At 41.1% G+C, this 15,336-nt stretch overlaps 1 protein-coding gene across 1 annotated transcript; it reads right to left on the bottom strand.

The window, feature by feature from the left end:
• Window positions 1-1,093: 1,093 nt before the first annotated feature.
• TMEM52B (transmembrane protein 52B) lies at window positions 1,094-10,420 on the bottom strand. The gene is made up of 5 exons (XM_042455235.1): window positions 10,241-10,420; window positions 9,886-9,929; window positions 5,339-5,377; window positions 3,685-3,857; window positions 1,094-1,681 (listed from the first exon to the last, which is right to left on the bottom strand). Exons 1-5 carry the CDS (start codon window positions 10,292-10,294, stop codon window positions 1,434-1,436), a joined length of 558 nt encoding a protein of 185 aa, XP_042311169.1. The 5' UTR covers window positions 10,295-10,420; the 3' UTR covers window positions 1,094-1,433.
• Between the last annotated feature and the right edge of the window lie 4,916 nt (window positions 10,421-15,336).

Here is a 15,336-nt window from a genome sequence, read left to right as displayed (position 1 = left end):
GTTGAACTGGTTAGATTTTGTTACTTCTCATTATTTATAAGGAAATGATGTAAAACATGCCAAGTTCTAGTCAAAAAGCCTCTAAAATGCTTAAATCCATGCTTAAAGTATCTAGAAAACTAGTCATTCTCATTTGTAAGGTTGCTTTTGATATGTGACTTAGGGCCCGAACAGACTGGCCAAAATAAAGCTGCTTTGGGTCACTTTAGAGGTATGCTGTTTAAATGACACATGCATCTTAAGAGGCCCAAAGATGCGCCAAAGCTGTGCTCAAATCCTTAGGAAGGAGCGTGGTTTTGGCACGGCTTCCAGTCTCTTAGGAAGCATACATCATTTAAACAGCATACCTCCAAAGTGACCTGAAGCAGATTTATTTTGGCCTATCTGTTTGGGACCTAAGTTGCCTCTTTGTTACTCCTTACCATAGGTAACTTTTTACAGGCATTACTCATGACTCATAAATTCCAAGCACTGGCACACAAGACAATTTGCAGAGATTAACTTAATTTAAGCCTTGCTCCTAAGCATGGCAGGGGGTTGGACTGGACGGCCCTTGCGGTCTCTTCCAACTCTATGATTCTGTGATTCTAAGAAGCAAAACAATTTTACGAACCCATTTACTAAAATACTACCAGTAAATTATGGGCTCAGATTTTTATGAACATGAGTCCACTAGGACATATGCAAGTGTAACCATCAATGAGAAAGAGTGGTTGTTGGCATCCTGGTGGTTGGTCCCAAATGGAGTAAAGCTAGTCAGTCAATTGTTGAATAGTGAGCCAAAATGTATGTAAATCCCAATGATTCGGTGAAGCTCTCTTCAGAGCTAACAACAGAATTTAGACCAATGACAGGAAAAGGTTGTGATGAAACCTCCTGCAAGGCCTTCAGAACAAGGATGATGCATCTTTCTCTCAGGGACAGAGAAAAAGCATACAAATTTCAGAACTGCTGTATAAAATTTCTGCTTTTGTCACTTGTTGTATTGCCACATTGTGATGAGCATGCACATAGCATTTTCCATGATTTTTTACTCACACTATATAATTGGAGAATTATCGTCTTCAAAATTGTATGACACTATATTTAGCTATTGGATGTGAACAATCTAAAAAAGATTCATCCCAAAGGTTGCCATTGTACATTCCACGATGTCTCTTTCAGACCCGGTGACCAGGCATCCTCTTTTTCCAAGGCACATCCTACAGTTCAGACTTCTGTCCAGGAGGAATTCCAAAATGTCCTCCATTTTGAGCATGGCCAAGAAGCATGGATTTATATGTGTGTTTTTAGCTTTTATTTTATAAAGTCCTCCATTTTTACTTAAATGTCCTACATTTTGTGTTGCTTTGTACTCTTTTGCAGTTATGACATCTAGTCACCCTGCCCTCAAGTTATAACCCTTTGCAGTTCTTCTTGATGGAGCCTTGGCTTCATGGATGTGAGACAGTATATGTTCCATTTCCTTTCTCATCAACCATCTGCTTCTCCTCTGACACTGGCTGCAGCTCAGGTGCACTTTCTCTGCTTTTAGCCACAGTGAACCTACTCATCTGGATAGCCTCTTCATAAACGGGAGGTGTTTCTGTTCCAGCAGAGGGAGGCACTGCTTGCACAGCACTGTGGGCATGAGCCACGGCTAGTATTCTCTTAGCAGCTGGGCCAAACACCGAATGGAGGGCTGAAAGTGGGGAGAAACAACAGAAGCATTAAAGGCAGCTTTCTGAACCACAAAGAGCAGTCATGATTCATCGAACAATCATCCCAACTTGGATTGTTTTGAATTGCACAGTCAATATATCACTCAGTTGGACAATTGTACAAGATTGCTCTTCAAGGTTTGAAAATATATATGTGTATGTATTGTCATCTGCAAATCACACATGTTACAAATACCTAAAATAGCTAACCAAATCCATTCCAAAGTATAAAGTAAAGTCAGCCCTCTATATTTTGTCCTTGGATTCAAGCATCCACAGCTGGAAAATATTCAAAAATATATAAATTCCAAAAGGCAAACCTTGATTTTGCCATTTTGTGTAAGAGACACCATTCTACTACGCCATGTATTTAAAGGGACTTGAGCATCCACAGATTTTGGGATCCACAAGGAGTCCCGGAGCCAAACTCCAGCAGATACCAAGGGCCTACTGTAATAACTTTATAATGTGAAGCAAGCAAAGCCACTTTCCGATACCTATTAACCATCTGTAAAACCAGTGTCAGATGGTGGCTTCCATGTCAGTGTGGTGATGAATCATTCTGAGTTTTATTCCAAACTGCAAAGGAGCTACCCATGTACTGATCCTTATCCGCAAAATAGGTTTAGCATCTTTTATAGATTTTTTTAAAGCAGTGTTTCTCATACCAGCCATTATTTTTTTTTTTCCAGTATGCCCTGCACTGGCACCAAATTTGTGACCACTGGGTACAATGGTTTCCTTCTTTTCTATAAACTTGCCAGGGACGAGCCACCACTGGGTTGGGTACAGGCAATGGTCCAGGGACCCCCACTTTGAGTAGCCCTACCTTAAAGTCCAGATTAAAACCCAGAGCTGATTCACTGTGCCAGTGACTTGGAAGTCCCCAGCTGATACAAGGGAAACCCTTCAGAAAGGGTCTGAGTTACATTCTCTCTGCTTTGGACATTCCACCAAAAATGGTTTGGGATGTTACAGTTAGCACTGAAAAAGGATCTATAAATAATTTTTAGTTCCTTGTTCTTCTGCTTCTCCTTCTGAAAAGGTTTCTTGTGGGAGTGGGGCCATGAACACACATTTGGAGCTCATAGATGTGCCCATGAGAAAAGAATGGAAACTGCTTCTGGAAAACTGGAAGTCAAGTTACATTTCTCTTCCATGAGATGAAATGTCACCAACCATGGGTTAAAAAAAAATGCTATGCCATACCATTGTTGACTTTGACTACATCCAAACTGTAGAAATAATCTACAAATACAATCTACAAAATACAAATACAATCTACAAAATAATGTGTCCATCAGGTTGTTTAGCGCCTAAAGCCTGCAAAATTATTTTGGCCAAACAGTAGAAAACTAACTCTAGCAGAAAACTGCTTAATCTCTCAAACCTGATGTCTAAGGGGAAATATATATATATATACACACACACACACACACACACAACATACTAAAGAACAAAGAGCCTTATTGCATTAAAAACAGGGCAGGCAAATGGAGAGATGTGTGTTCATCTGTCTTCACATGACATCAGAGTACTTTACTTCTCTTCCAGTTGTACAAGAATGGGAGAGGGTCATAAAAGTGTAGTAAAAGTGGCCCTTTTGCCAAGCTGGAAAAATGTATTTGGCAAAAGGAGTGTTTTTACCACCTTCTCCCATGCTTTTGCAACTGGAAGATAATGAAAGTGCTTTGATATCATGCAAAGACAGAGAGATAAATGTGTCTCTCTCATTTTGCCTGCTGGGTTTGTTCTTAATGTGATAAGGGTCTAAAATTTGTTACTGCTCCATAACACGCCAAATTTGATGCCCAAGAAAGTGGTTCTTCTACTCTACCAAATGGTAGGGCTGGCTCTGCATACAAAAATTTCTTGTTGGGAAGTTTCCCAGTGGACCAACCTCCGCTACCACATCTTGGCCCTTTCTGTGTTGTTTCCTCCCTTCTCTATGATTCTTCAGGCCCAACAGTGTCGTGCCACTCACATGTGATGGTGCTTTGAATGGTGCTGCTGTCATGATCAAATGCAATGACTGTGACCTCATAGGGTGGGGGGCTGGTGTCTTCTCTTGCAGGTTGGCAGTTAAGACAGCAACACTTCACACAAAGGCAGACTAGGCCACAGAAGAGGAGGAGTCCACCAACTGCAACTACAAGCCTAGAAAATAAGCAGATAAAGGTTGGAGCAAACCTGCCACTGCACATGTTTCTTGCTATGAAGGCTGCTGCCGCACTACACAATCAATGCAGTTTGACACCACTTTAAGGGTTATGAGTCCATCCTATGGAACCCTGGGATTTGTAATTTATTCGGGCATCAGAGCACACTAACAGAGCAGACTAAATAAAGGGTGAACAGACGTCCTCCTTTTCCATGATATATCCTACATTCCAACTTTCTGTCCAGGAGGAATTTCAAAATGTCTTCCATTTTGAGACTAAGACTAAGAAGCACAGATTTACATTTATATTAACATTTTTAACTTCTATTTTGTAATGTGCTACATTTTTGCAGCGCCTTGTCCTTCTTCAAACCCTAGGGTTGGAAGAGACCACAAGGGCCATCCAATCCAATCCACTGCCATGCAAGAACTCAAAGTCAAAGCACCCACAGATTCTCAGTTCATCTCAGGAAATAGGCTTAAGTCTAGAAAGGCTCATGCAATAATTATAATTATGAAATCTGTTCACCCTGACTAAAGAGATTATTACACGTGTATTTTCGCCTGATCCAGGCATAGAATGGGTACATACTTGAACAGGTGAAAACGGATCTTATCGCATGCCTTTTTGCCTAACTCAGCCACATCACATACCCAATCCGGAGTCCTGGTGTAATATGTGAAGGGCAGGAAAGTATTGTAGGCTCCATCTTCTGTATTTTGAACTTCTGGTAAGATCACATTGCACCATAAATGCAAAATAATAATGTAATAGTGTAATAATGTATCAACTCCAAAAGCAAACTGGATGCACCTATGTACAGAATGACTGCCAAAGCAATTTTTCCCTATTAAATATGCACTTTGGGGTATGCCCTATGGAGGACATATCAAGTGGTCCTGTATTATCTGGAAAAATAAGTGTCAGTGCAGTTTGGTGGAGATGAAAACAACTTCAGGATGCTTTTCTTCAGTGTACCATGTAGTACTCTTCCTTTTCTTACTTTCCTCAAGAAGATGAACCTTATTTGTGGTTAAAGTACTTTCATGTACTTTATGAAGAAGCCTAAATTTGATTTCTTTTGCTGCTCGATATTGTGTATGGAGTGGGGCAGAGTGGGCTGGTGAGCTATTCAAACTTCTACCTAGAGCATCAGATGCTTTGCTTGAGATATGCACTATAATCTCTGATATTTTCCAAGAATTATGGTGCTCTGAGAGATATCATCATTGCTGCTACACTGAAAAAGGCCCAAACTGGTATCCCATGCATTCTTGAATACAGTGTTTAATGGGAAGAGAATAGCACTCTGCACATGCCTAGAAGTATTTAATTATTGTATCATATATTGTAAGACTGAACCCTCATTGTCTAAGATACAGATCCTATGAGAAGACTAGAGTTATGGACATATTCAACCAACACAAGCATCACAAATGAAAGTTAAACATTCAAATCCCTCCCACAAACACTTACCAGATATACCAGAGATGGACCCAGTTTACATTTGCACAACTTGGAGGGGAAAAGGAAGTTGAGAAAAGGTTAGTGTCAAATATAAATGAGCTGCTTCTGCATTCATGAGATAATATGATTTTTCTTCACTTTACTCTAGATTTGACAACAGTCACCAAGGTGTTTATCCTGACTTCACTGAAAGGACTTTTGCATTTGAATAGATACTGAAGTCCTATGAATTGTGTTATTTATTTATTTCATGACTTCCTACCTTTTTTTCCAGCAAAATGACAAATAGCAAACTAGTTCCCAAACTGATTTATTAATAAAGCCTATCAGTAACACCAGATATGTGGTAACATAACTTTGATGGCCTGTAATGATTTCGGAGCCCTGACTCGCTCAGCTCACAGGCTATCTTAGGCTCAAGGGTCTGTCAAAATGAAATATAGGCTGCATATGAACTGAAGAAACAATCAAGTTTCACATCACTTAATCTGCCATGGCTCAATGCTTTGGAATTCTGGGAATTGTAGTTTTTTGTGGCACCAGAGTTTTGCTCTGCTCTGTTCTCACGTTTTTTGCCCAACTCAGCCCCATCACTTTGCCCTATACATTGCTTTGCTCTACTAAAGGGAATGCTGTGGATATAGTATATCTTGATTTCAGTAAGGCCTTTAACAAAGTTACTCACGGCATTCTTGCAAACAAGCTTGTAAAATGTGGGCTAGACAAAGTAACTGTTACATGGATTTGTAATGGATGACTGACCAAACCCAAAGGGTGCTCAACAATGGCTCCTTTTCATCTTGGAGAGAAGTGACCAGTGGGGTCCCACAGGGCTCTGTCCTGGGCCCAATGCTATTCAATATCTTTATAAATGACTTGGATGACAGAATTGGGGGTATAGTTATCAAATCTGCAGATGACGCCAAATTAGGAGGCATAGCTAATACTCCAGAGGACAGGATCAAAATTTTAAAAGACCTAAATGGACTAGAAAGCTGGGCCAAAGCTAACAAAATGAAATTCAAGACGGAGAAATGTAAGATGCTACACTTAGGGCAGAAAAATGAAATGCACAGATATAGGATGGGTGACACTTGGCTGAATGAAACTATGTGTGAAAAGGATCTAGGAGTCCAAGTAGACCACAAATTGAACATGAGTCAACAGTGTAATGCGGCAGCTAACAAGGCCAGTGCAATTACAGGGGCCATTCAGACTACCTTTTTCCTCGGTTCAGAAACCAGATTAAAACTGGGAAGTTCATATTGGCCCCAATTCTTTAACACCCGAATTTGGGGTTTGCACATCCATTGAGGGGCAAATGCCCCTAGGTGTGGGTCTTTTGAAAGCGGAGTTTTACCTGTATCTTTTGAGAAAAAACGGGTTCCAGCAAATGTGAATTTGGCCCCTGGTCATGTTTGGGTCAATTTCAGGGGGGGGTAGGTCAGAGGGAGGGCAGAGGGTGGAACATGCCTCCCCTTCATCGGGGTGAAGGAGGAAGAGGAGGAGGAGGAAGGAGCAGGAGGAAGGGTGCCATGGAAGACAGGATTGGGGCAAAGGAGGAGAAGAAGGAGGAAGAAGGTTGCCATGGAGGGCAGGATCAGGATGAAAGAGGAGGAAAGGTGCCATGGAGGGCAGGATCAGGGTGAAGCAGGAGGAAGGGTGCCATGGAGGGCAGGATCAGGGCGAAAGAGAAGGAGGAGGAAGGGTCATGTTCAGGGGAGGGATTAGGTCAGAGGGAGGGCGGAGGGCGGAGGGCGGAGGGCAGAGCATGCCTCCCTCTCGCAGGCAGCTTTCTCTCTCTCTCTCTCTCTCTCTCTCTCTCTCTCTCTCTCTCTCTCAGAATTCTTATTTTTGACAGACTATGCAAATAGTTCTACAGGTTTTTATATGTACATATTGATATAATGTGTCTGTTTGTGCTACATTTACCTTTCTGATTGCTGCCAGCACGGCACCTCACTTTGCAAGAGGCTTTTTAAAATTATTTTTTGTGTGTAATATGTGAATGCTACAATGCGAATGTTACAAATGTTTCCCTTTCAATTTGGCAAATTGATACAATATGTGAATGCTTTTGCTACATATGTAAAGGCATTCTGGGGGCGCAGTCAGAGGGAAAGCAAAGCAAGAGGATGCAGAGATGGCATTCTGGGGTGAGGAATTATGATTATTATTATTATTATTGTGACAGGAAGAGGATGGCATGGGGGGAGGCAAGGGCTTCAGAGGTAGCATTGGGCTGGAAGCGAAGGGGAGGCTAGAGGCTGGCATGTGGAAACCCATGACTTTGGGGGAGTCACACTCTCTCAGCCTCAGGGGAAAGGCAATGCCAATCTCCTCGGAACCAATCTTGGCAAGAAAATCCCAGGATGTCATTTTAGGGTTGCCATAATCTGTAATGACCCAAATACACACAACACACACACACACCTGGAGGTTTTTAAATTTGACAAGTTGACAGAATATGTGCACACTGCCGCCAGTTTTTTTTTAAAAAAGGAGGGGGAAAGCACTCATTCGGTTGGCCAATGGTTGTAGGCTATGTCACTTTTGACGAAAGCGGAAGTGAATTTGATTGACAACAGAGGAGGCTCCATTTTAAACCGGTACCGCAAATGTAAACTTCAGAGGGGTAAATTGCCCCAATCAAGGTAAAGGGTAGTACGAACTTCTTTCCAGGCAGATTCGATGTGGGAGGATTCGGATCTGCCCAGTTCTACTCAGGGAAAATGGGCGAGTGGGAATGGGACCTACGGCTGCATCAATAGAAGTATAGTGTCTAGATCAAGAGAAGTAATAGTGCCACTATATTCTGCTTTGGTCAGGCTCCACCTGGAATACTGTGTCCAGTTCTGGGCACTACAATTCAAAAAGGACATTGAGAAACTGGAGCGTGTCCAAAGGAGGGTGACTAAAATGGTGAAGGGTCTGGAAACCATGCCCTATGAGGAACGATATATACCAGGCCTACTTGATTAACTAAACCCAGTCAGTATGTTATGCATCCCTTAAGCATATAGGTGAATATGATAACAAACTATCACAATTCTTCCAGAAATTCCAGACCTTTATAGGGCTGTTCATGGTTTCCTCTAACATGCATGTCATCAAGATGCTGGAGACACCAACAGATACATCTGGTATATGTAAACTAACTCCAAAGAAATGTAATCAGGTTTTGATAGAGATTTTTGATAATGGGTTAATGGGAAATAATTTTTGTCAAGGCTCCTCACTGAGGTAATTTTATACTGAAAAGCCTGAATCTTCTTCATTAAACCCAATTAGAGCAAATAGTTGAATTTCTTCTTGAATATTGAGTCAGCCCGTCAGCTCTCTTATGTATGTAATAATTTACATTCCTCTTGTGCAGGAGAAGCTTGGTGCTATGAAGTGCCCTAGAAAATGTGACTGCTCAGCCATGGAGAGGGGAGTAGTATGAAGACCTTAATGAATAATGCCCCACATCCTGAATCTTCCCTACAGGAGACAAACCTGGTTAAAAAAGCATAGGCCTGTTACAGACTGCCAAAATAAAGCTGCTTCGGGTATCTTTGGAGGTATGCTGTTTAAATGATGCATGGGTCCTAAGAGTCCGGAGGTCGCGCCAAAGCCACACTCCATTCCTAAGCACTGAGTGCAGCTTTGGTGCAGCTTCCGGATTCTTAGGATGCATGCATCATTTAAACTGCATACCTCCAAAGAGACCCAAAGCAGCTTTATTTTGGCAGTCTGTAACAGGCCATAGGCATTAGAACCAGTGTGACTTAGTTCTCTTTGCCACTGGCTCCCACCGGCTGCACTTCCTCGAATGCCTTGGGAATGTCATGGACTATCATGCGGTTATACTGTATCACCGTGAAGGCATTCCAGAGAAATCTCTGCACCCCAGTCTTTTGGGAAGGGACTTCATTTGTCCACAAATTCAATCACTGATGGGGGGGGGGATAAATAAAAAGTTCAGTCCATTTCTAAATGTTCAGCTGGGATGACCAGGCATCCTCCTTTTCCAGGACATGTTCAACATTTCAAACTTCTGTCAAGGAGGAATTCCAAAATGTCCTTCATTTTGAAGAGGACTAAGAAACATGAATTTATATTTTATGAGTGTCTTTAGCTTTTATTTTGTAATGTCCTACATTTTCCTGAATGTTCTACATTTTGCAGTTCCTTGTCTTCCTGCCATCTCTCTCAGTATTTTGTAGCCTCACTCATCCGTCTGATTTTTTTTTAATGTATTGTTTTAATGATAAAAGCATTTAATAATGTTTTAGGGGAGTGAGGGGATAATTGGGAGTATTGGGTACTGTTACGTCTTTGTTTTAATTGTAAGCCATCTTGATTGTCTCCTTGACAGGGAGGTGGAGTAAAAATAAAGCTATTATTATTATTATTATTATTATTATTATTATTATTCCTCTGCAGTTAGGACATCTGGTCACCTGTGCTCAACATAACTGAGTCAACTGATCAAATAAGATGTGTGTTTCCCTCCTCAAATAAGTTATAAGAAGTAATACAATATCTTTATATATATATATACATATACTCACTGGTCAGCATTTGTACAGCTTTCCTGCATTTGCACTTGAGGAACCTTTGAAGATAAAAGGAGGTTGCTCTGGTTTTATCCTTTTATTTTCCAACTTTACCCCCCTCCCTTCACCCACTGCCAAATCTTTGCATTTCCCTTTTCCAATGGATATAACACCCCCACAATCACCATCAAAAAGTAGTCAGATATTTCAATTGCCTTTCCTCTCCTTCCTCGGCACAATGGGGACATTCTTCATATAGTTTATACTATTATACACTGCAATCCTTCTTACAATTCTCATTTCTTGCTGGCTTTCTATTTTGTTAATACTTCTTGCCTGTTCATACTAGTGAGGATCCAATGTGTCTTACCTGAGATAAGCACATCAAAGCAGAAATAGCCACTCCTTTGGTATACTTTCCCATTAGTAGATATGTTGCTTCTTCTGTTCTCTAAAGCCAAAACCTCCTTCCTAATGCATGTTCACCATGCATGGTCTTCAGGCAAGGGTAACGGACTGAGGCATTGTCTCAGGATGCCACGAAGGACAGTTTCTCCTCACTCTTCTTTCTTTCCTATTGCATAAACTTTATCCACTTCTCACGCTTGTTCTCTTTTGCTTTTTCAGTCCTTTTGTTCCTAAAAATGGTCTATCAGGCTTTCTCTGGTAATATAATCTTGACACATTGACAGTGTATAAATGCAGTCTTATCTTATTTATCCCAGAAACCCAGTGCAGAAGCCCATTGAAACTGGATCTAAAAGGTAGGGCCCAACCTCTCTTGTGTGTTGCTACTTTTCTCCTGATCTTCTCTCCAAGAGTCTGGTTTTAGAAGATGGTCTCAGTGAGCCATACTTAGGATAAGAGATCTACTCCTGTTTTCTCCTGCGCCTTTTCACAAACTCCTTCAAGGACAGAAGGGGATATTTTAAGAATCACCCCAGAAGTATTTCCCTCTCTTCCAATAACCACATGGGCTTCCTTTGCTCCAGAGCTCTAGTGAGGCTTCATAAATCTCTTAAGCAACTGCATCTATTTTCTGTGATTGGTTCCCACCTAGATCTCTCCACCCTTTCTCTTTAATGGAGGTTGTTTTTCTGCTTTCAAAGTATGCTTATTTTCCCTCAAGCTGTTACGTTAAGTAGTCCCTTTCAACAACCTGTTGTTTTGCTCTTTATAACCATCCTAGATTGTTAACGGCATTCCTGCCCTATCCAGTGTGCCTATATATAGGTGTTGAGTCTGTATGTATTCACATGTTAATACAGTTTCTGCGAAAGAGAAGACATTTCCTAATAACCAGTAAGTTAAACGTCAGCCACTTAACAAGCATAAAATCAGTTTTGGCCTCAACAGTCCTTCTCCTGTAATGTTCATGTCTCTGAAAGGCTGGCTAGTGTTGGATCTCAAAGGGCATGTTATCCTTTGCTACAGCCATGTTGTCTCGGCAATTAAGCTGGTGAATCATTACTTTGCTATAGCTTTCAGAGGCAGAGAGCAGAACAAATGGATTCTTGAAAACTGCATATCCACCATGCAGCTAGAAGTTGGACACAGGTTTTAAAGTAGAGATGAAAGGATAGAAATAGTCCAGTCAGGGTTGAAGTGCCATTGAGAACTGCATGCTGATACAGTCAACACATTTTGTGCACCCAGAAATAGTCTCTGATATGGGCTACTCTGGGAGCTCATGGACGTAATATATTGATAGCCAAACTGAACATGGTATTGTTTTGCACACCCCTCATTTTTCTGAAGAGTGATAGGTTTCACTGGATTTACCTAGGTTTGATTCTCTTTGCAAGGAGGCGTACTGTCGTTGTGTGCTTTCAAGTCGTATCTAACATAGGAACCCTAAGATGAACCTATCATGCAGTTTTCTTGGCAAGATTTGTTCAACGGGGGTTGCCTTTGCCCTTTTTCTGAAAATGAGAGAGTATGACTTGGCCAAGGTCATCCAATGAGTTTTCATGGCCAAGCAGGGATTTGAACCCAAACCACTACACCACATTGCCTTTCTTTGAAAGAGGCTAATGGAAGCTAATTAGAATGTTATAATATCTGCATTAATTTCCAAATCTTCAGGTGAAGCATAAGTGGAGGCATGTTGTAAACACTGCTTTTTGTTGTTGTATGCCTTCAAGTCGCTTCCAATTTACGATGACCCTAAGGTGATCCTATTGGGGGGGCTTTTTGGCAAGCTTCTTCAGAGGTAGGTTGCTGTTGCCATCCTCTGAGGCTGAGAGAGTGTGATTTGCCCTAAGTCACTGAGTGGGTTTCTATGGCTGAGCGGGGATGCAAACCCTGGTCTCCAGAGTCCTAATCCAACATTCAAACCTCAACATAACGCTGGATCCCCTGCAAACATTTCAACAGCCAGCCAAAGTCCACAGCACCCAGCATCTCACATTAGATCCATAGGCAGACATCCAGTACCCTAAAATCTATTTACAGAGCCCAACTCAACTTTGTGTTTTCCTCTGTCTGCTTCCAAAAGCAATGTTCTCTTCATATAGGCACGCATACCGGTGCCACTTTAGAAGGGGGAAATGTGGATGAATCATCTGGATGAATCATCTCCTTCCATCATCAGCTAGTCTACTTGGACCATTTTTGTTGCCATGGAGATACATCACCTGAATATTGATGATCTTGGGAAAGTCAGTAACCTTTTGTCAAGTCTGTGATTTGGGAAGGTATTGCTTCAGGGCAATTCACACAGAGGAACTTCATTTACCGAAATATGACTGAAATTTTGCTGAGAGGACATGGTTTGGGAGTGAACCAGGTCCCCCCCCCCATTTCACAATGTTATACTGTATAGGTTTTATATGTTTTATTGCAAATTGCCTAGGGAAGCTTTTTGGAAAGGCTATATATATATATTAAATATACATATAATAAACAAAATTTACTGTACAATATTACATGAATACTATTCTGAATATTTAGGTTCCTTCCACCATGCAATGAAGAAATATTTATTTATTTACTTATTTAATTTCTATGTCACCTTTCTTCCTTGAAAGGGACCCAAGGCGGCTTGCAAATAAAAATTCGAACAAACATATTGCAATAAAACAGTTAAAAACATCAGCTAAAAAGAACATGAAATGACAAACAATAGAACCACAATACCCACTTCATATAACAAATACCCTGTATAAAAGCTATCCCATGATCACACATTAAAAACCTGCCTCATGACAATCCCATGAATTAGATGTCTCAAAGCCCTCCTACCCTGTCTGCTCAGGTCCAGTAGGCTCAGGCTCATGGTCTCTCTGGTTGAATCTATCCATCTGGCATGCAACCTTCCTCTCTTTCTGCTGCCCTCTACTTTCCACAGCATCATTGTCTTTTCTAATGAGTCACTGAGGAGGGAGCAAGCTTGTTTTCTGCTGCTCCAGAGAACAGGACCCGGAACAATGGATGCAAGCTACAGGAAAAGAGATTCCACCTCAACATTAGGAAGAACTTCCTGACAGTAAGGGCTGTTTGACAGAGGAACAAACTCCCTCGGAGTGTAGTGGAGTCTCCTTCCTTGGAGGTCTTTAAACACAGGCTGGATGGCCATCTGTTGGGGATGATTTGATTTGGATTTCCTGTATGGCAGGGGGTTGGACTGGATGGCCCTTGCGGTCTCTTCCAACTCTATGATTCTATGATTCTATGATTCTATGATTCTATGCCTTCTCATGATGTGGCCAAAATACAACAGCCTCAATTTATTCATCTTGGCTTCCAAGGAGATTTCAGGCTTGATCTGTTCAAGGGCCCATTTGTTCATCCTTTTGGCTGTCCATGGTATCCTCAGAACTCCAACACCACATCTCAAATAAATTGATTTTCTTCTTATCCACTTTCTTCATTGTCCAGTTCTCGCATTCATACATGGTGATGGCAATTACAATGGCTTGTACAATTCTAACTTTAGTGTTCAGTTGTGTATCTTTACACTTTAGGATCTTGTCTAGTTGTTTCATAGCTGCCCTCCCCATTCCTAATCTTCTTCAGATTTCTTGCCTGCAGTCTCCATTCTGATCAGTGTTTGATCTAAGTTGGTGTTGCTTGCTGAGAGAAGCAATGGAAATCATTCTGTTACTTGTGTCCCTTTTTTGTATACTGCAAAGTGCTTAGGGTGGTGAATCAGTCACAAACGCTATTTCCTCTTTCAGCATGGAAACAGAGAGGATGGAAAGAATTTTGAACCTATAAGCATCATTTGTTCTTTCTAAACTGCACAATAATAGATTTTATATTATTGGACATGCAATAGCAATGGAAAAGACTGCTTTGAATTCTTTAGCAAAGTCTTTATGACTCTTATTCCAGGCTTTGCAACAAAATAATATGCATACTGTACTCAAAATTGTGCAGCTTTGCTAATTTTTGTTGCTGTTGTTATGTACCTCCAAGTAATTTTTGACTTACGGTGACCCTAAGGTGCACCTATCATGGGGTTTTCTTGGCAAGATTTTTTTCAGAGGAGACTTTCCATGGCCTTCCCCCAAGGATGAGAGAGTGTGACTTGCCCAAGGTCACCCACTGGGTTTTTATGCCCTAGATGGAAATCAAACCCGGGTCTCCAGAGTTGTGGCCCAGCACTCAACTTTCTCTTCAATTTTGGACATAATTATGCCCCAAAAACCTAACTGCACAAAATTCAGTGTAGCTTAACTTTCAGACTCTGGGATAAAGAAAGCATTTTGAAAATTGCTTTTGAAGATCTGTGGAAGAGTGGGATATAAATGATCTAACAAAATAAAGAATAAATAAAGGCATTCTGAGTCCTTGGAATGGAATGCTTAGGCTCACCAACCATTTGAGAAAGCAACTGTGAGTCTTGGACAAAGCAGGTTATCAGTCAAATAGGGAGGAATCTCACCCCCAAAAGTTGGTGTAAACCCTCTCCCTGCTCAGACCATGAGTGAGCAGGGAATGTTGAATATATGGAGATAGAGCCTCCTATCTATCTAGGTCTGTTCACACATTGTGTACCACTGGAAGCCATATTAATTTGCAAAAAAGTATCTAGAAAAGGCTGTTGGCTGAGAATGGTTTAACTGTTCTCTGCAGTTTTTATACAGAAAACAGTCCAGAAGAACATGCTCAAGTGATTGCTGGGTTTCCACTCCACATAGACATATTAGCTCATTAACTGGGATCTTATTAAATTGTCCTCCTAATATGCTGATAATAGCACATGCTTTTCTGCTTTTAGGAATAGTTAATGAATACAGATATGAAGCTGTAAAAATCCTGCAGCCTGAGGGTTTACTGTAAAATGATGAAGAGCAAGAGCCCTTCCTGTCAATCTCATCCATTGCAAGTCTAGGTTAATTAATCTTTGGACCAGACAAACTTGTGTTTTTTGCACTCCATAGTTCCCCAGAACCCCAACAACAATAACAACACCAAGCTGGAAATCTTTCCCCACATCATCTTCATCCAGCAACTACTAAA

The sequence above is a fragment of the Sceloporus undulatus genome, chromosome 2 (assembly GCF_019175285.1).
Source record: "Sceloporus undulatus isolate JIND9_A2432 ecotype Alabama chromosome 2, SceUnd_v1.1, whole genome shotgun sequence".
NCBI lineage: Eukaryota > Metazoa > Chordata > Lepidosauria > Squamata > Phrynosomatidae > Sceloporus > Sceloporus undulatus.
This window is presented reverse-complemented; position numbering and strand designations above follow the sequence as displayed.

What these genes read in the sequence shown, in the direction of transcription:
- TMEM52B (XM_042455235.1), bottom strand. Translation starts at nt 10,294, where the DNA reads ATGGGAAAGTATACCAAAGGAGTGGCTATTTCTGCTTTGATGTGCTTA. An exon ending in CTTTGATGTGCTTATCTCAG is followed by an intron (nt 9,930 to 10,240) that starts GTAAGACACATT and finishes TTATCTTCAAAG; the next exon opens with GTTCCTCAAGTGCAAATGCA. An exon ending in GTCCATCTCTGGTATATCTG is followed by an intron (nt 3,858 to 5,338) that starts GTAAGTGTTTGT and finishes CTTATTTTCTAG; the next exon opens with GCTTGTAGTTGCAGTTGGTG.